Raw genomic sequence first — 21,596 nt, forward strand, 5'->3', positions numbered from 1 at the left:
TTGGGGTGCCAGGGGTAAATATAAATGGGGAGCCTTTAATTGAACTATGTGTAGAAAGAGATTTGGTAATAAGTAATACATAATTTATGAAAAAGAGGATAAATATACAAGGTATGATGTAGCACGTAATGAAAGTAGTTTATTAGATAATGTATTGGTGGATAAAAGGTTGATGGGTAGGCTCCAGGATGTACATGTTTATAGAGGGGCAACTGATATATCGGATCATTATTTAGTTGTAGCTACAGTTAGAGTAAGAGGTAGATGGGAAAAGAGGAAGGTGGCAACAACAAGTAAGAGGGAGGTGAAAGTGTATAAACTAAGGGAGGAGGAAGTTCGGGTGAGATATAAACGACTATTGGCAGAAAGGTGGGCTAGTGCAAAGATGAGTAGTGGGGGGGTTGAAGAGGGTTGGAATAGTTTTAAAAATGCAGTATTAGAATGTGGGGCAGAAGTTTGTGGTTATAGGAGGGTGGGGGCAGGAGGAAAGAGGAGTGATTGGTGGAATGATGAAGTAAAGGGTGTGATAAAAGAGAAAAAGGTAGCTTATGAGAGGTTTTTACAAAGCAGAAGTGTTATAAGAAGAGCAGAGTATATGGAGAGTAAAAGAAAGGTAAAGAGAGTGGTGAGAGAGTGCAAAAGGAGAGCAGATGATAGAGTGGGAGAGGCACTGTCAAGAAATTTTAATGAAAATAAGAAAAAAATTTGGAGTGAGTTAAACAAGTTAAGAAAGCCTAGGGAAAGTATGGATTTGTCAGTTAAAAACAGAGTAGGGGAGTTAGTAGATGGGGAGAGGGAGGTATTAGGTAGATGGCGAGAATATTTTGAGGAACTTTTAAATGTTAAGGAAGAAAGAGAGGCAGTAATTTCATGCACTGGTCAGGGAGGTATACCATCTTTCAGGAGTGAAGAAGAGCAGAATGTAAGTGTGGGGGAGGTACGTGAGGCATTACGTAGAATGAAAGGGGGTAAAGCAGCTAGAACTGATACTGTGCTTATGGGAGATTCTAAAGAAAAATTGCAAAGGTTAGTGGATGAGTTTGGGAATGTGTGTAAAGGTAGAAAGTTGAAAGTGAACATAGAAAAGAGTAAGGTGATGAGGGTGTCAAATGATTTAGATAAAGAAAAATTGGATATCAAATTGGGGAGGAGGAGTATGGAAGAAGTGAATGTTTTCAGATACTTGGGAGTTGACATGTCGGCGGATGGATTTATGAAGGATGAGGTTAATCATAGAATTGATGAGGGAAAAAAGGTGAGTGGTGCGTTGAGGTATATGTGGAGTCAAAAAACGTTATCTATGGAGGTAAAGAAGGGAATGTATGAAAGTATAGTAGTACCAACACTCGTATATGGGTGTGAAGCTTGGGTGGTAAATGCAGCAGCGAGGAGACGGTTGGAGGCAGTGGAGATGTCCTGTTTAAGGGCAATGTGTGGTGTAAATATTATGCAGAAAATTCGGAGTGTGGAAATTAGGAAAAGGTGTGGAGTTAATAAAAGTATTAGTCAGAGGGCAGAAGAGGGGTTGTTGAGGTGGTTTGGTCATTTAGAGAGAATGGATCAAAGTAGAATGACATGGAAAGCATATAAATCTATAGGGGAAGGAAGGCGAGGTAGGGGTCGTCCTCGAAAGGGTTGGAGAGAGGGGATAAAGGAGGTTTTGTGGGCAAGGGGCTTGGACTTCCAGCAAGCGTGCGTGAGCGTGTTAGATAGGAGTGAATGGAGACGAATGGTACTTGGGACCTGACGATCTGTTGGAGTGTGAGCAGGGTAATAGTTAGTGAAGGGATTCAGGGAAACTGGTTATTTTCATATAGTCAGACTTGAGTCCTGGAAATGGGAAGTACAATGCCTGCACTTTAAAGGAGGGGTTTGGGATATTGGCAATTTGGAGGGATATGTTGTGTATCTTTATATGTGTATGCTTCTAAACTGTTGTATTCTGAGCACCTCTGCAAAAACAGTGATAATGTGCGAGTGCGGTGAAAGTGTTGAATGATAATGAAAGTATTTTCTTTTTGGGGATTTTCTTTCTTTTTTGGGTCACCCTGCCTCGGTGGGAGACGGCCGACTTGTTGAAAAAAAAAAAAGAAAACCAAAGAAAGGGAGGTGGTAATTTCATACACTGGCCAGGGAGGTATACGATCTTTTAGGAGTGAAGAAGAACAGGATGTGAGTGTGGGGGAGGTGCATGAGGCATTATGTAGAATGAAAGGGGGTAAAGCAGCTGGAACTGACAGGATCATGACAGAAATGTTAAAAGCAGGTGGGGATATAGTTTTGGAGTGGTTGGTGCAATTATTTAATAAATGTATGGAAGAGGGTAAGGTACCTAGGGATTGGCAGAGAGCATGCATAGTTCCTTTGTATAAAGGCAAAGGGGATAAAAGAGAGTGCAAAAATTATAGGGGGATAAGTCTGCTGAGTATACCTACTACTATCATTACGTGCTATATCATACCTTGTATACTTATCCTCTTTTTCATAAAATATGAATTACTTATTGCCAAACCTCTTTCTATGCATAGCTCAATTAAAGGCTCCCCATTTTCATTTACCCCTGGCACCCCAAATTTACCTACTACTCCCTCCACAACATTTTTACCCACTTCAGCATTGAAATCCTCCGCCACAGGTACTATCACACTTGGTTCAAAACTCCCCAGGCACTCACTCAACATTTCCCAAAATCTCTCTCTCTCTCTTTCCTCTACACTTCTCTCTTCTCCAGATGCATAAACACTTATTATAACCCACTTTTCACATCCAACCCTTATTTTACTCCACATAATCCTTGAATTAATACATTTATATTCCCTCTTTACCTGCCATAACTTATCCTTCAACATTATTGCTATTGCTATTGTTAAGTGAATGTATAGGAGCCTTTGAACCAAGTGAGAGAGTAATTGTGGTAGGGGACCTGAATGCTAAAGTAGGAGAAACTTTTAGAGATGGTGTGGTAAGTAAGTTTGGGGTGCCAGGTGTAAATGATAATGGGAGCCCTTTGATTGAAATTTGTATAGAAAGGGGTTTAGTTATAGGTAATACATATTTTAAGAAAAAGAGGAAAAATAAGTATACAAGATATGATGTTGGGCGAAATGACAGTAGTTTGTTGGATTATGTATTGGTAGATAAAAGACTGTTGAGTAGACTTCAGGATGTACATGTTTATAGAGGGGCCACAGATATATCAGATCACTTTCTAGTTGTAGCTACACTGAGAGTAAAAGGTAGATGGGATACAAGGAGAATAGAAGCATCAGGGAAGAGAGAGGTGAAGGTTTATAAACTAAAAGAGGAGGCAGTTAGGGTAAGATATAAACAGCTATTGGAGGATAGATGGGCTAATGAGAGCATAGGCAATGGGGTCGAAGAGGTATGGGGTAGGTTTAAAAATGTAATGTTAGAGTGTTCAGCAGAAGTTTGTGGTTACAGGAAAGTGGGTGCGGGAGGGAAGAGGAGCGATTGGTGGAATGATGATGTAAAGAGAGTAGTAAGGGAGAAAAAGTTAGCATATGAGAAGTTTTTACAAAGTAGAAGTGATGCAAGGAGGGAAGAGTATATGGAGAAAAAGAGAGAGGTTAAGAGAGTGGTGAAGCAATGTAAAAAGAGAGCAAATGAGAGAGTGGGTGAGATGTTATCAACAAATTTTGTTGAAAATAAGAAAAAGTTTTGGAGTGAGATTAACAAGTTAAGGAAGCCTAGAGAACAAATGGATTTGTCAGTTAACCCTTTGAGGGTCGACAGGCCCTCTCAGAAACTCGTTCTCAAGGTCGGCCAAATTTAAAAAAAAAAAATAATTTTTTCTTATGAAAAGATAGAGAATCTTTTCCCGATCATAATGACACCAAAATTATGAGATTTGATGGAAAACTTAGGGAATTAATGCTCTCGCGAAGTTAGCGGTCTCGGCGATGTTTATGCATCGGCGATTTTGCCCAATTTGAGCCCCATTTTCGGCCAATTCCTCTGTACTAGTCGACAAAAAACATGACTGTTTCGCTAGAACTACATTTTTTCTATTGCATGAGTGCAAGAAACCACCCATTTACCATTCTCAACTATCCAATACAGTGGTGAGAATTTAGCAATTTTGCCAATTTCACACAAATTTCAAAAAATGCCAATTTCCGAATAGGGTCCAGAACAAACAAGAAATACATTCCTGGCACTAAAATGACATTTCTTCTGTTCATTAGTCACGTCTCAAGGCCCCTCTTACATTCTTTTGCTTTCCACTTTGAATTTTTATTCTCACGAAAAATAGAAGATTTACTGTTATTCAGACTACTGCATTAGTGTAAAAAATGGTATAAATCGTATTGGCGCACTTGCAAAAGAATGTTAGACTCACCAGTTGACGTGTATTGGACGCTTGGCATGATTTGTTTACTTTTGAACTTTGGTAAAAATCGAACATTTCTGCTACTTTGAGCTCAATTTCAAGGTACGTTTCATTGTAAAACCAGTGAAAATCATCTCAATTTCTGTGATATGCATTTCATTCTATAAAATGAGACCAAGAAAACTAGAATACAACAATAAATACCATACGAAAATACAGTGCAAAGTCGCTGTTTTATGCCAAAAAAACTGTGAAAGTTTTTTTTCTCATTATGCAATGTGTGCTGCAGGATTTTTTTTATACTGTGCACACTGACCACATAGACCCATTCTTTCATATGGAGGCCTACCAGCCTTTTCCCGCGGGATTTGACGGCGCTAGAATTTATGCGTACTAGTACGTCAAAAACCCCTGCGCGTAAGACGTACTAGTACGTCCGAAACCCTCAAAGGGTTAAAAATAGGAGAGGAGAGTTATTAAATGGAGAGTTAGAGGTATTGGGAAGATGGAAGGAATATTTTGAGAAATTGTTAAATGTTGATGAAGATAGGGAAGCTGTGATTTCGTGTATAGGGCAAGGAGGAATAACATCTTGTAGGAGTGAGGAAGAGCCAGTTGTGAGTGTGGGGGAAGTTCGTGAGGCAGTAGGTAAAATGAAAGGGGGTAAGGCAGCCGGGATTGATAGGATAAAGATAGAAATGTTAAAAGCAGGTGGGGATATAGTTTTGGAGTGGTTGGTGCAATTATTTAATAAATGTATGGAAGAGGGTAAGGTACCTAGGGATTGGCAGAGAGCATGCATAGTTCCTTTGTATAAAGGCAAAGGGGACAAAAGAGAGTGCAAAAATTATAGGGGGATAAGTCTGTTGAGTATACCTGGTAAAGTGTATGGTAGAGTTATTATTGAAAGAATTAAGAGTAAGACGGAGAATAGGATAGCAGATGAACAAAGAGGCTTTAGGAAAGGTAGGGGGTGTGTGGACCAGGTGTTTACAGTGAAACATGTAAGTGAACAGTATTTAGATAAGGCTAAAGAGGTCTTTGTGGCATTTATGGATTTGGAAAAGGCGTATGACAGGGTGGATAGGGGGGCAGTGTGGCAGATGTTGCAGGTGTATGGTATAGGAGGTAGGTTATTAAAAGCAGTGAAGAGTTTTTACGAGGATAGTGAAGCTCAAGTTAGAGTATGTAGGAAAGAGGGAAATTATTTCCCAGTAAAAGTAGGCCTTAGACAAGGATGTGTGATGTCACCGTGGTTTAATATATTTATTGATGGGGTTGTAAGAGAAGTAAATGCGAGGGTCTTGGCAAGAGGCATGGAGTTAAAAGATAAAGAATCACACATAAAGTGGGAGTTGTCACAGTTGCTCTTTGCTGATGACACTGTGCTCTTGGGAGATTCTGAAGAAAAGTTGCAGAGATTGGCAGATGAATTTGGTAGGGTATGCAAAAGAAGAAAATTAAAAGTGAATACAGGAAAGAGTAAGGTTATGAGGATAACAAAAAGATTAGGTGATGAAAGATTGGATATCAGATTGGAAGGAGAGAGTATGGAGGAGGTGAATATATTTAGATATTTGGGAGTGGACATGTCAGCAGATGGGTCTATAAAAGATGAGGTGAATCATAGAATTGATGAGGGGAAAAGGGTGAGTGATGCACTTAGGAGTCTGTGGAGACAAAGAACTTTGTCCTTGGAGGCAAAGAGGGGAATGTATGAGAGTATAGTTTTACCAATGCTCTTATATGGGTGTGAAGCATGGGTGATGAATGTTGCAGAGAGGAGAAGGCTGGAGGCAGTGGAGATGTCATGTCTGAGGGCAATGTGTGGTGTGAATATAATGCAGAGAATTCATAGTTTGGAAGTTAGGAGGAGGTGCGGGATTACCAAAACTGTTGTCCAGAGGGCTGAGGAAGGGTTGTTGAGGTGGTTCAGACAAGTAGAGAGAATGGAGCGAAACAGAATGACTTCAAGAGTATATCAGTCTGTAGTGGAAGGAAGGCGGGGTAGGGGTCGGCCTAGGAAAGGTTGGAGGGAGGGAGTAAAGGAGGTTCTGTGTGCGAGGGGCTTGGACTTCCAGCAGGCATGTGTTAGCGTGTTTGATAGGAGTGAATGGAGACACATTGTTTTTAATACTTGACGTGCTGTTGGAGTGTGAGCAAAGTAACATTTATGAAGGGGTTCAGGGAAACCGGCAGGCCAGACTTGAGTCCTGGAGATGGGAAGTACAGTGCCTGCACTTTGAAGGAGGGGTGTTAATGTTGCAATTTAAAAACTGTAGTGTAAAGCACCCTTCTGGCAAGACAGTGATGGAGTGAATGATGGTGAAAGTTTTTCTTTTTCGGGCCACCCTGCCTTGGTGGGAATCGGCCAGTGTGATAATGTAATAATAAAAATAATTATTGCTACTCCTTCTTTAGCTCTGACTCTATTTGAAACCCCTGACCTAATCCCATTTATTTCTCCCCACTGAAACACTCCCACCCCCTTCAGTTTTGTTTCACTATATACCTCCAATAACATTGGAGGAGTCAGTTTTGTGTCTTCCTTTTTCTATTGCTTAATAGCTTAACTTACTTGCTAGACTGTTAATGTTACTCTTTATCACAGGCTGACACTATAGCCTCTATTGACTCCTGCTGCTGTAGTATCATACATATCGTAGAATCACTGAAGAAGGGACATTCTCCCCTCTCTCTTCCTCCTCCACTTTGGTACTTTGTTACGAGTTTTTTTCTTAAATTCTATTGTGTTTCTCACCTTCTTTATCAATGGGCTGGCACTAGCAACTTTCTTTGGTCTTATTAGCAGTCACACAGAATAAACAAGTGCAAAAAACAATGAATTATTACAAAAGGTTTCCTATGGCCTCACAGGATAATGTTCACTCGCCAAGAAAGAGCGACGCTGCCTCAGAATGCGTGTGTGGGAGGCTTTGTGTGTGCATGGCACTCGGATAGGTACTGTACCACCGACGAGAATGGAGGAAAACAACAAAAACTGAGCCAATATTTTTATGAAAAAAGTCAGCGATAGCTGAAATTCACGAAAACAGAGCCCAGTGAAAAGGGAGGGTCCACTGTATTGGCATATGTAGGTGGTCAGTTTTATATAACCATTCCTGATTTTGGTTTCAATGTGATAATTTGAGTATGCTTTGTATCATCATCAAATATTCAGCACTGGTGTATACTAATTATAAGACATTTGGGATTGTTATTGGACTGTGTAGGTGCCAAGTTTACTTTTAAAATGGTGTAGTATTTTCTTAATTAATTTTAATTTCTCTCTTTAGAAAGACTTCACTCTTTAATGTTTGTTACATCTTATGAAGAAAGGATGATACCATTTTGGGTTTAGACTATGTATGTGCTAATATATAAGTTTACCAACACAGTTAATAAATCTGGAATTGTTGAATTGTGTGTGATAACTGGAGAATAAAGGAGGGGTGCAGGGTATTTACTGTTTGGAGGGTCATCTCAACTGTCGTATCTTTGTGCCTCCGGCAAGACAGTAATACAGTATTGTGAATGATGGTGGGAGTGTTTCTTTTTTGCATCACCCTACCTTGGCAGGAGACAGGCCAGTGCTTGAAAAAAAAAAATGGAAAATACATTTTCTGGTCAGCTGAAAATTTTCACTGCATGTATTTTTCTCAAAGGAGAAGGCTGGAGGCAGTGGAGATGTCATGTTTGAGAGCAATGTGTTGTGTGAATATAATGCAGAGAATCCATAGTTTGGAGATTAGGAGGAGGTACAGGGTTACCAAAACTATTATACAGAGGGCTGAGGAGGGGTTATTGAGAAGGTTTGGACATGAAGAAAGGATGGAACAAAATAGAATGACTTCGAGAGTGTATAAATCTGCAGTGGAGGGAAGGCGGGGTAGGGGTTGGCCTAGGAAAGGTTGGAGGGAGAGGGGTGAGGGAGGTTTTGTGTGTGTGTGGGGTTTGGACTTGCTGCAAGCATGCGTGAGCATGTTGGATAGGAGCAAATAGAGACAAAAGGTTTTTAGGACTTGATGTGCTGTTGGAGTGTGAGCAAGGTAACATTTATGAAGGAATTCAGGGAAACCAGCAAGCCGGACTTGATTCCTGAAGATTAGAAGTACAGTGCCGGCACTCTGAAGGAAGGGTGTTAATGTTGCAGTTTTATAACTGTAGTGTATGCATGCCTTTGGCAAGACAGTGATGGAGTGAATGATGATGAAAGTTTTTCTTTTTCGGGCCACCCTACCTTGGTGGGAAAAGTCCAATATGTTAATACAATATAAAAAAAAAAAATTCAAAGGAAGCTTTGGGTTTTGTAAGTTTTAATTTGCCAATTTTATTAAAAATTAAGAAAAAAAAAAAAATTGGATAATTGAAATCCCTGACCTGGTACAGTGGACCCCTGGTTTACGATCAGCTCCCAATGCGACCAATTATGTAAGTGTATTTATGTAAGTGCATTTGTATGTGTATGTCTGGGGGTCTGAAATGGACTAATTTAATTCACAATATTCCTTATGGGAACAAATTCGGTCAGTACTGGCACCTGAACATACTTCTGGAATGAAATAATATGGTAAACCAGGGGTCCACTGTATTTAGTTACTCTGGTAAATTAAACTATTATTACAATTTCAGTATGCTATCTTCCTGGCTATCCTACTGCTGCTGGAGATGACAGCTGGCATTCTAGGTTTCATCTTTAAAGATTGGGTAAGTTTTTTTTTGCTAAACAAATGAATTCATTATTATTAAGAACTTGAATATCTGAAATAAACTTTCTTATAAAGTTCCAGATTAGTGTACAGTATATTAAGACAAAAAGGTAATTAAGAAGTGTTGTTTATTTACTGTGTATAAGGTGACAGAAGTGCTAGAGAAATAGGAAATTATTGTTGAGCCAGGGTTCTTAAACCAGAGTTGCAGTCTGAGCCTACGTCGTCACTCAAGTGGAAATTTAGTGGTTCTGTCTTTATTTCCAAATGGAGTGTGAGCAGTGTTGGAGTGTAAGCAGGGTAATATTCTATGAAGGGATTCAGGGAAACAGGTTAGCTGGACTTGAGTCCTGGAAATGGGAAGTATAATGCCTGCCCTTTATAGGAGAGGTTTGGGATATTGGCAGTTCGGAGGGACGTCTAAGCTGTCATATCTGAGCGCCTCTGCAAAGACAGTGATTAAGTATGAGTGATGGTGAAAATGTTGAATGATGAAAGTTTTTTTCTTTCTTTTTGGGTCACCCTGCCTCGGTGGGAAACGGCCGATGTGTTAAAAGATAAAGAATCACACACAAAGTGGGAGTTGTCACAGCTGCTCTTTGCTGATGACACTGTGCTCTTGGGAGATTCTGAAGAGAAGTTGCAGAGATTGGTGGATGAATTTGGTAGGGTGTGCAAAAGAAGAAAATTAAAGGTGAATACAGGAAAGAGTAAGGTTATGAGGATAACAAAAAGATTAGGTGATGAAAGATTGAATATCAGATTGGAGGGAGAGAGTATGGAGGAGGTGAACGTATTCAGATATTTGGGAGTGGACGTGTCAGCGGATGGGTCTATGAAAGATGAGGTGAATCATAGAATTGATGAGGGAAAAAGAGTGAGTGGTGCACTTAGGAGTCTGTGGAGACAAAGAACTTTGTCCTTGGAGGCAAAGAGGGGAATGTATGAGAGTATAGTTTTACCAACGCTCTTATATGGGTGTGAAGCGTGGGTGATGAATGTTGCAGCGAGGAGAAGGCTGGAGGCAGTGGAGATGTCATGTCTGAGGGCAATGTGTGGTGTGAATATAATGCAGAGAATTCGTAGTTTGGAAGTTAGGAGGAGGTGCGGGATTACCAAAACTGTTGTCCAGAGGGCTGAGGAAGGGTTGTTGAGGTGGTTCGGACATGTAGAGAGAATGGAGCGAAACAGAATGACTTCAAGAGTGTATCAGTCTGTAGTGGAAGGAAGGCGGGGTAGGGGTCGGCCTAGGAAGGGTTGGAGGGAGGGGGTAAAGGAGGTTTTGTGTGCGAGGGGCTTGGACTTCCAGCAGGCATGCGTGAGCGTGTTTGATAGGAGTGAATGGAGACAAATGGTTTTTAATACTTGACGTGCTGTTGGAGTGTGAGCAAAGTAACATTTATGAAGGGATTCAGGGAAACCGGCAGGCCGGACTTGAGTCCTGGAGATGGGAAGTACAGTGCCTGCACTCTGAAGGAGGGGTGTTAATGTTGCAGTTTAAAAACTGTAGTGTAAAGCACCCTTCTGGCAAGACAGTGATGGAGTGAATGATGGTGAAAGTTTTTCTTTTTCGGGCCACCCTGCCTTGGTGGGAATCGGCCGGTGTGATAATAAAAAAAATAATAATTTCATGTAATCATTTATAAGATATGGGTTGTGGAAGAATAGGAATATTAGTTGCCCTTCTTCACTGAAGTAGGTTTGTGAATATTGTATCAGTGTTTTTTTCCTACTTTTCAGATTAAATCCCAAGCTACTAATGGATTCCAAGCGTTTATTGTACACTATCGTGATGACCCTGACCAACAGAACCTTATTGACTGGATACAGGAGAAGTGGGTGAGTTTTAAGAATTCAGTCTTTTCTGTCACCAAGGCAGGGTGACCCAAAAAGAAAAACAAAAGTTTTTTTTTTTTTTTTTTTTAAATTTAGTAATTTATACAGGAGAAGGGGCTACTAGTCCTTTGCTCCTGGCATTTTAGTCTCATCTTAGGGCATGCATGGCTTATGGAGGAAGAATTCTTTTCCACTTCCCCATGGGGATAAATATGAGACAGTCTTGTTGGTTAATTGATTTAGAAACTACAGACAAAGTTTGTTGATTACAGAATTGTTTATTAATGTGATCATGGTATAAAAATCTCATCTGTCAACCTGTATTGCCAGTACTAACCACCTTCTCCCCTCCCATTAACCCATTACATTGAAGGTTCACTTCAGTTTCCTGTTTGGATGGGGAAAAGGGATCGAGGCTGACACTATTAATTTGTAGTCCATGTATGAAGCTTGCTTCAATTTTGTGTTGAAATCTGGCTAAAATGCTCTTAAAGTGGGTTCAGGCATCAGGAAAACACTGGGCTAGATTGGATAGAATGGTGATCCTCTGTATCTTGCCAGGCAGTGTGTTTCTGCCATCACCGAAGTTGAATCAAGCAGTTGTTTATCGCTCAAGAAACCACTTTTATAGTTTACGTAATCGAACACATCATTGGATGCACTTGCCTAAAGCCTGGGATCCATTGAATTAGTCAGGAAAGTGGGTCCAAATGTACTTGTACTTAAAGCCGTTGTCCATTGCTACCAAGGTGTGATGGCTCATTTGGAATGAAATTCACCAGTTGTTGGGTCAGACTGGGGGGTTTGCTCTGACATTGATTGAGGGTTGAGCAAATATCTTGATGCCAGACTTTCTGTATTGCAGTGGCTCTTCCTCGCTACCCCAATTCACATGAGTATAAATACATAAGAAAATGTAGTAACAGACCAGTAGTGTCTGCATGGCCTCAGCCTTGCAAGTCTTAACCCTTAAATGGTCCAAACGTATTTATACGTTTTTTCAACATCTGAAAGTATGTAAAAAAATGTAGATCTTTTTTGTTTTACATTTGAAAATGTGTTAAAAAAACTTTTATCTACATTCTTTTTTTGTTATATTTGAAAATATGTAAAAAAAAGTAATCTACTTTTGTAGCACTATGAATTTGAACGTCGATCTGTTTGGACCGTTTAAGGGTTAAGGGAGGGCATGCAAAACTGTAAAGTCAATGATGTTAAGAAGGGCCTTTCCATAACCACTAACAGCAGCAGCCTGGTTGAATAGTCACTCAACAAGGAAGCCTGACTAAATTTCAGGATTGTAGATTAGAAGAATCTTTGAAAGCTGGTCATATTTAGCCTAGTGTATGGTTAAGAGAAAAAACTTAATCACTAATTGTAAGGATGGGCTAATATTACTGGTTTAGTTTTCAAAAAATGGGAGGCAACTGGTGTGGGACTACGCATATCTACTTTGGCTGACACATGCATCCCCATTTAGTGTTCATTAGTAGGGAGTTCCTGCTAATTAAAGTGAGACAGAAAAACTCATAATTATAGGAAGTAAACTGTCAATATTAGTGGTACATCTATCAGGTGATAGATGTACCACAAGGTTTCTCATGGTATTGAGTGTTAGGATCCACTTGAGATTACAGTACACAAATAAGCTGCACATAGGAGAAAGAAACTTATAATGTTTCAGTCCAACTTGAATCACTGAAATGTCATCATAAGTTCCTTCTCCTATGTGCGGGTTATTTGTGTATTGTTCTGGTCAGAGTACTGTGCCTTTTTGTTCTTTCTTTGAGATTACAGTGGCTAAATAATACTTCAAATGCAAATATAGTCATTGATTTATTCTAATTTTTGTTCACAGTTGGAGTGTTGTGGCATTGAGGGCCCCAAGGACTGGGACCGTAACGTTTATTTTAACTGTTCCTCAGAAGCTGTAGGATCTCGGGAAGCTTGTGGAGTTCCCTTCTCTTGTTGTAAACAAAAAGCTAATGTGAGTGAAATGTATTGCTCCTAATATTGTACATTGAAAATAACATTGTAAAACTACTGTATTTGTGGGTGCTGGAGGAAAGAGGAGTGATGGAATGATGAAGTAAAGGGTGTGATAAAAGAGAAAAAGGTAGCTTATGAGAGGTTTTTACAAAGCAGAAGTGTTATAAGAAGAGCAGAGCATATGGAGAGTAAAAGAAAGGTGATGAGAGTGGTGAGAGTGCAAAAGGAGAGCAGATGATAGAGTGGGAAAGGCACTGTCAAGAAATTTTGATGAAAATAAAAAAAAATTTTGGAGTGAGATAAACAAGTGGAATGATGATGTAAAGAGAGTAGTAAGGGAGAAAAATTTAGCATATGAGAAATTTTTACAAAGTAGAAGTGATGTAAGGAAGAAAAAGTATATGGAGAAAAAGAGAGAGGTTAAGAGAGTGGTGAAGCAATGTAAAAAGAGAGCAAGTGAGAAAGTGGGTGAGATGTTATCAACAAATTTTGTTGAAAATGAGAAAAAGTTTTGGAGTGAGATTAACAAGTTAAGGAAGCCTAGAGAACAAATGGATTTGTCAGTTAAAAATAGGAGAGGAGAGTTATTAAATGGAGAGTTAGAGGTATTGGGAAGATGGAGGGAATATTTTGAGGAATTGCTAAATGTTGATGAAGATAGGGAAGCTGTGATTTTGTGTATAGGGCAAGGAGGAATAACATCTTGTAGGAGTGAGGAAGAGCCAGTTGTGAGTGTGGGGGAAGTTCGTGAGGCAGTAGGTAAAATGAAAGGGGGTAAGGCAGCCGGGATTGATGGGATAAAGATAGAAATGTTAAAAGCAGGTGGGGATATAGTTTTGGAGTGGTTGGTGCAATTATTTAATAAATGTATGGAAGAGGGTAAGGTACCTAGGGATTGGCAGAGAGCATGCATAGTTCCTTTGTATAAAGGCAAAGGGGACAAAAGAGAGTGCAAAAATTATAGGGGAATAAGTCTGTTGAGTATACCTGGTAAAGTGTATGGTAGAGTTATTATTGAAAGAATTAAGAGTAAGACTGAGAATAGGATAGCAGATGAACAAGGAGGCTTTAGGAAAGGTAGGGGGTGTGTGGACCAGGTGTTTACAGTGAAACATATAAGTGAACAGTATTTAGATAAGGCTAAAGAGGTCTTTGTGGCATTTATGGATTTGGAAAAGGCATATGACAGGGTGGATAGGGGGGCAATGTGGCAGATGTTGCAGGTGTAGGGGGTAGGTTACTGAAAGCAGTGAAGAGTTTTTACGAGGATAGTGAGGCTCAAGTTAGAGTATGTAGGAAAGAGGGAAATTATTTCCCAGTAAAAGTAGGCCTTAGACAAGGATGTGTGATGTCACCGTGGTTTAATATATTTATTGATGGGGTTGTAAGAGAAGTAAATGCGAGGGTCTTGGCAAGAGGCGTGGAGTTAAAAGATAACGAATCACACTTAAAGTGGGAGTTGTCACAGTTGCTCTTTGCTGATGACACTGTGCTCTTGGGAGATTCTGAAGAGAAGTTGCAGAGATTGGCAGATGAATTTGGTAGGGTGTGCAAAAGAAGAAAATTAAAAGTGAATACAGGAAAGAGTAAGGTTATGAGGATAAAAAGATTAGGTGATGAAAGATTGGATATCAGATTGGAGGGAGAGAGTATGGAGGAGGTGAATGTATTCAGATATTTGGGAGTGGATGTATCAGTGGATGGGTCTATGAAAGATGAGGTGAATCATAGAATTGATGAGGGGAAAAGGGTGAGTGGTGCACTTAGGAGTCTGTGGAGACAATGAACTTTGTTCTTGGAGGCAAAGAGGGGAATGTATGAGAGTATAGTTTTACCAACGCTCTTATATGGGTGTGAAGCATGGGTGATGAATGTTGCAGCGAGGAGAAGGCTGGAGGCAGTGGAGATGTCATGTCTGAGGGCAATGTGTGGTGTGAATATAATGCAGAGAATTCGTAGTTTGGAAGTTAGGAGGAGGTGCGGGATTGCCAAAACTGTTGTCCAGAGGGCTGAGGAAGGGTTGTTGAGGTGGTTCGGACATGTAGAGAGAATGGAGCGAAACAGAGTGACTTCAAGAGTGTATCAGTCTGTAGTGGAAGGACGGCGGGGTAGGGGTCGGATTAGGAAAGGTTGGAGGGAGGGCGTAAAGGAGGTTTTGTGTGCGAGGGGCTTGGACTTCCAGCAGGCATGCGTGAGCGTGTTTGATAGGAGTAAATGGAGACAAATGGTTTTTAATACTTGACGTGCTGTTGGAGTGTGAGCAAAGTAACATTTATGAAGGGGTTCAGGTAAACCGGTGGGCCGGACTTGAGTCCTGGAGATGGGAAGTACAGTGCCTGCACTCTGAAGGAGGGGTGTTAATGTTGCAGTTTAAAAACTGTAGTGTAAAGCACCCTTCTGGCAAGACAGTGATGGAGTGAATGATGGTGAAAGTTTTTCTTTTTTGGGCCACCCTGCCTTTGTGGGAATCGGCCAGTGTGATAATAAAAATAAAAAATAAACAAGTTAAGAAAGCCTAGGGAACGAATGGATTTGTCAGTTAAAAACAGAGTAGGGGAGTTAGTGGATGGGGAGCTGGAGGTCTTGGTTAGATGGCTGGAATATTTTGAGGAACTTTTAAATGTCGATGAAAGGGAGGTGATAATTTCCTGCACTGGTCAGGGAGGTATAACATCTCTAAGCACTGAAGAAGAGCAGGATGTGAGTGTGGGGGAGGTGCGTGAGGCATTACGTAGAATGAAAAGGGGTAAAGCAGCAGGAGCTGACGAGATCATGACAGAAATGTTAAAAGCGGGGGGGGATATAGTGTTGGAGTTGTTGGTACTTTTGTTTAATAACTGTATGAAAGAGGGGAAGGTACCTAGGGAATGGCAGAGAGCTTGTATAGTTTCTTTATATCGAGGGAAGGGGGACAAAAGATATTGTAAAAATTATAAGGGAATAAGTTTACTGAGTATATCAGGAAAAGTGTATGGTAGGGTTATTATTGAAAGAATTAGAGGTAAAACAGTAGAATTTCAGATGAGCAAGGAGGCTTTAGAGTGGGTAGGGGATGTGTAGATCAAGTGTTTACATTGAAGCGTGTATGTGAATAGTATTTAGATAAAGGTAGGGAAGTTTTCATTGCATTTATGGATTTAGAAAAGGCATATGATAGTGGATAGGTGAGCAATGTTGCAGATGTTGCAAGTATATGGAATAGGTAGTATGTTACTAAATGCTATAAAGAGTTTTTATGAGGATAGTGAAGCTCAGGTTAGGGTGTGTAGAAGAGAGTGAGATTACTTCCTGGTAAAAGTAGGTATTAGACAGGGATGTGTAATGTCACCATGGTTGTTTAATATATTTATAGATGGGGTTGTAAAAGAAGTAAATGCTAGGGTGTTGGGGAGAGGGGTGGGATTAAATTATGGGGAATCAAATACAAAATGGGAGTTGACAGTTACTTTTTGCTGATGATACTGTGCTTATGGGAGATTCTAAAGAAAAGTTGCAAAGGTCAGTGGATGAGTTTGGGAGGGTGTGTAAAGGTAGAAAGTTGAAAGTGAACATAGATAAGAGTAAGGTGATAAGGGTATCAAATAATTTAGAAAAAGAAAAATTGAATATCACATTGGAGAGAGGGAGTATGGAAGAAGTGAATGTTTTCAGATATTTGGGAGTTAACGTGTCAGTGGATGGCTTTATAAATTGATGAAGGAAAAAAGGTGAGTGGTGCATTGAGGTATATGTGGAGACAAAAAAACTTTATCTATGGAGGCAAAGAAGGGAATGTATAAAAGTATAGTGGTACGAACTCGCTTATATGGGTGTGAAGCTTGGGATGTACTGTAAATGCTGCAGCAAGGAGGTGGTTGGAGGCAGTGGAGATGTCCTGTCTAAGGGCAGTGTGTGGTGTAAATATTATGGAGAAAATTTGAAGGGTTGAAATTAGGAGGTGTGGAGTTAATGAAAGTATTAGTCAGAGGGCTGAAGAGGGGTTGTTTAGGTAGTTTGGTCATTTAGAGAGAATGGATCAAAGTAGAATGACATGGAGAGCGTATAAATCTGTAGGGGAAGGAAGGCAGGGTAGGGGTCGTCCTTGAAAAGGTTGGAGGGACAGGGTAAAGGAGGTTTTGTAGGCAAGGGGCTTGGACTTCCAGCAAGTGTGCATGAGCATGTTAGATAGGAGTGAATGGAGATGAATGGTTTTTGGGACCTGATGAGCTGTTGGAGTGTAAGCAGGGTAATATTTAGTGAAGGGATTCAAGGAAACTGGTTATTATTATATAGCCAGGCTTGAGTACTGGAAACAGTATTTAAGGTGCAGGTGAAATAACTACAGTTTATTAAAAGGCATTTGATACACGAAGTGAAAAATGTAAATTCGAACCAAGTAATAAGCAGTGTAGTAATGTTTGCCAAGGTTACTAGTCACAAAAAGCAGACAATATGACTAATGTATGGGAATAAAACTTCTTCAGTAATGTTAGATTAATGGAAACAACTAAAGCTAGTGGATTATTTTATGGTTAGCTGGCAATGAGTGGGGTAGTATTAGGAATAAGTATTGTGATGTAAGATAACTTGATCTCCCAAGAAAGTACATTAGTTACAATAGTAGGTTAACAGTGACACTCATAGTTATGCATAGCATTTCAGTCAGTCTTAAGATAGGACTCAAAAATAAGGCGCAGGTGAGGTTAGGTTATCATGGTGTTAAGTTTGAGATTAGGTTAGCACAGTATCAGGTTTAGGGAGAATAAGCATTACTAAAACTTAGGAGATTGTGAATGATTCAGTTTTGAGAAATTGTATTGTTGTGTCTATTACTGCTTATTTTAAACATAATTTGCTGTGACAGTAACATTCTTTGATGATAAGTCTTGCCTCTTGGAAATTCTTGGTGTTTTGATGTGGAGTACATTGGTTTCTAATGCCGTCCTTCCTGTATATGTTGACATGTTCTTTGGTATCTAGGTCCCTGAAAGTTCCTCTACATAAACATTGCCTTAACTTTCACAAAGTATAGTCTACCACATGTAAACCAACAAATAAAAATGACCTACTACACTATTACTTACATCTCAGTGACAAAACCAGGAGTAGGATCATTATTGGATTATTCTTAAGAACATATGGGATTTCTTCCAATTCTTTCTCTCTCAAGATTGAATGTAATTACATTAACCAAGTCTACCCATAATATTTCATCATTAACTGGAAGAGGAAACCTGAGAATATATAATATGCAACTCTAGCTCTGACATTGCACCCAGTAGATACATTAATTACACTTGTGTCAACCAAACCAGCAACAACTTTTTCAGTACCTTAGCTAAAGACAGTATCAGGGGTCACTAACATTTTTATGTAAAACCATAAAAGATAGTCAAGAAGCAAGGAAAGTCAATGACACCACTTCTGGCATTTGTACCAATGAAGATTATGACCAAGTTTATGTATTAGAAACTTTAGGGCCCTAGATGCCAGAGTCAGAGAGCACAGAAATGCATGCACTCCACACAAAAATACCGAGAACCACCTTAGGAATTTCCCTGAGTTTTGGCTAGATTATAATTTGAATTAGAACTATTTGACCACTTTTAAATTCCTTCAAAAACCAGGGTAGACTTACCCACGAGATACATGAAAAATGAATGATGTGGCAAAATATCAAATTATTAGTGGGTTGACCTATACATGGAGTCAGTTTATGCTTGGGTAGTATATACAGTAGTATATACTACCCCATTAAATGGGGTGGAGAAGGTGCCTTGATGGCCGAGTGACAGCTAACCTAGTGACTTAAACACTTGTCTGGAGTTTTACAATTCACTCGCCAAGGGTTTAAACCCTACCTGTTCAGTGGTTTGGCTTTTTATCCAAGAAATTGGATCCTCCTTAAATTGATTACCTCACATAAGCATAATAAGAAAGCATGATGGATGTAGGGTACATAAGATCTTTTAGGATGTAAATACCAAGTGGAAACTTCTCATTCTGAAATTTCTTAAAGTTTGAATGATAGATGGAGATTGCTGTACCTTTTTACTGATTTTTTCTTTTACCTAGACCCTCGAGAGTATAAGCTAGTTCAAATAATTTAACCACTTACAGTTTCTGAACTTTTTTTTTTTTCAGGAAATAATAAAGAACAAGCAGTGTGGATATGATGTAAGAAAGCAAGATTATGTGAGTATAATAATAGAACGTGTTTATCTTTATTCCCACTTCAGTTAATTAACTTGTTTTGTGTACATTACTGAGGATAATGCTAATTACTACAAGATTACCATTTGTTTCCGTATTACCAGATGTGATTAACAATTTATTATTAATCAGTATCTACTCCTTAAGTAGAATAGAATAAATTTTATTTTTTTTATTAATCAGTATCATCTACTCAGGTAGGATAGAATAAATTCTAATTTCATTGGTGTATTTTATTATTTAAAATGTTACATACATGTAATAATTCCCTCTCTTAATTATAAATTTACAAGTACATAAAGAACAAAAAGGCACAATAGTATAACTGGAACAATACACAAATAACCCACACATAGGTGAAAGAAACTTGTGACGGCATTTCGGTCCAACTTGAACCATTAACTAGTGCAGGTTATTTGTGTAGCAGTACATGTGCTGACAGGTGCTGTAAATATTTGATTCTCTTGCTTAACCTATGGGAGACCTGGTGGGGGTAGGGGTGTTTGATATTGCTAACTTAGTCACATCCTTATTTTTAACACAAATATTCTCATTTGCCACTAGTATAGCTTTCAGTTAAATATTTAAAATGTGGTACGGGTATTGCTTTGTACTTTGCCATGTGACAAAGACTCGGTCTTTAACCCTTTCACCGCCATGCCACTTGAAATTAAAAGTGCTGACAGTGTTGTAATTAAAAAAAAAAATTATCTTCTGAAATGGCAGAGAATACTTTTCTGAGGGTATTTATGCCAAACATACAAAATTTGATGGAAAACTTTTGGAATTATCCAGGTGCAAACTTGGCAGCCTAAGTTCATTTTGAGTCCTATTTTAAGCCATTTCCAATGCCAGTTTGAGCCAATTTTTAGCTATTTTGCTAGTATACCTTCTTTTCTATCAAGAGCATAACACCTATTCAGTTCAGAATTACCCTGTAATGTGTATAGAACTTGGTAATTTTGCCAGTGTACAAAATTTAAAGTCTGAAATAAGCATTGTAGGCATTCCAACCACTAAAGCAACCTTTTCTCTGTTCATTAATCACATTCCCAGGCCTCTTCTATATAACTCTTGCCCTCCATTTTGAACCCATCACAGAAAAAAAAAATTAACTCTGAGGAAAATTGCCAAATATTTCCACTTTCTTTAAACTTTATTTCAAGCTTCTTCTGATTGTAATTGACCAAAATATTTTTTTAATTTCACTAGAATGTCTTTGATTTTATCATTTGATACCAAGAAACATCCAATAAAAACCATAAAAATCAGCCTAGAAAACACATCAGTTGTTATTTGAAACCAAACACAAGGACAGAGGTTTGCTTTTTCGATCATGCACTGCAAGGGGCAAGCTTTATTTAAACTGTACACACACCCATTCTCTGTTGTCTAGGCCATGAGAGATGAACCTGTGTTTAAAATGTAGATCTATGTGAGTGGCACTGGAGTCAGCGACAGATCTGCTTGGGAGATGGTGATAGGGTTAATCTCGGCAAGGTAGATAGATTATTTTTGTACAAGGATGGAGGCATTGCATGAGCCTCGAACTGCTGATCCCCAATGGCAAGATTCAAGTACATTACTGCTTAGCCATGGATAAGAAGAGTCCTGTAGGGGTCAACAGATTGAAGTCTGTACAATTTCTCTCCATTAATTACTCCATTTTGTATTCTTTTATTATATTCAGCTAGATATAATAATACCTTAAATAAATAAATGCTTTTCTTAACAGTGTGATGATATAAAAGGATTCCTTATTTTTGTAAAGAATAAAATATGCACAAGTTGCTCTGTGGCAATCTTCCTAACACTGTAGTGCTAAATTATAATTGGTTGCTAGGGTTACTAGAGCAATGTTGGTATCCAGTGGTTTAAAGTATAATGTACCATGAAGGGCAGTATACAGTGAATGGTTAATGGGCATGTTTTTTTCTTGTAAACTTAGTTTTGCTTATAAATGGATATTAACTATGATGGGTGTTGGATTGTGTGGGATCTACAGCATGGTGATCGGTCCCTGGTTATTTACGATCGTGGATGTCTACGAGCGGGTGAAGAATGGATAGAGTCGAACCTAGTGCCTGTGGCAGGCGTAGCGGTTGGGGTGGCGGTGCTGCAGGTAGGCAGTGGCTAGGAATCCACTGAAATTAACAATATCTGCTGTACAAATTGAAATCTCAGGCTAATCTGCATGATGGTAAAGCTTGTAAGTGGCATGATATTTTTTTCAGGGCCTTGGTATATAGACTAGATATTAATGGATGCATGCTGGCACTGAGATGCATCATTAAAACACAAAGCTCTCTTCTGGTATTTTGGTGACAAAAGTTTCATAGTAATATGCATGCAGTCTATTTTCATCCTTGATCTTTCATTAAAGTCACTTGGCATGGCTAATTGAAATGCAAATGTTCCACTCTGTAGATGTATAGCTTGTAATTTTCACTTTAATTTGCACAGAAATGCCAGTTACACATTATATATATGTATATATATATATATATATATATATATAT

General features: G+C 39.1%; 1 protein-coding gene across 4 annotated transcripts in view; it reads left to right on the forward strand.

Annotated features, from left to right (window-relative positions):
* Positions 1-21,596, forward strand: part of Tsp26A (Tetraspanin 26A) — a 257,157-nt gene that overhangs the window by 212,086 nt on the left and 23,475 nt on the right. For 2 of the 4 annotated variants that reach the window (XM_070101678.1, XM_070101679.1), the window contains exons 4-8: positions 8,984-9,058; positions 10,801-10,899; positions 12,755-12,883; positions 19,009-19,059; positions 21,083-21,199. In XM_070101678.1, the coding sequence (XP_069957779.1) occupies positions 8,984-9,058; positions 10,801-10,899; positions 12,755-12,883; positions 19,009-19,059; positions 21,083-21,199 (471 nt within the window). Of the gene's footprint in view, positions 1-8,983; positions 9,059-10,800; positions 10,900-12,754; positions 12,884-19,008; positions 19,060-21,082; positions 21,287-21,596 lie in introns of all 4 variants that reach the window. The other 2 variants (XR_011394181.1, XM_070101681.1) reach the window with 2 other exon arrangements.

Source organism: Cherax quadricarinatus, chromosome 78, assembly GCF_038502225.1.
Source record: "Cherax quadricarinatus isolate ZL_2023a chromosome 78, ASM3850222v1, whole genome shotgun sequence".
In the NCBI taxonomy this organism is placed as follows: domain Eukaryota; kingdom Metazoa; phylum Arthropoda; class Malacostraca; order Decapoda; family Parastacidae; genus Cherax; species Cherax quadricarinatus.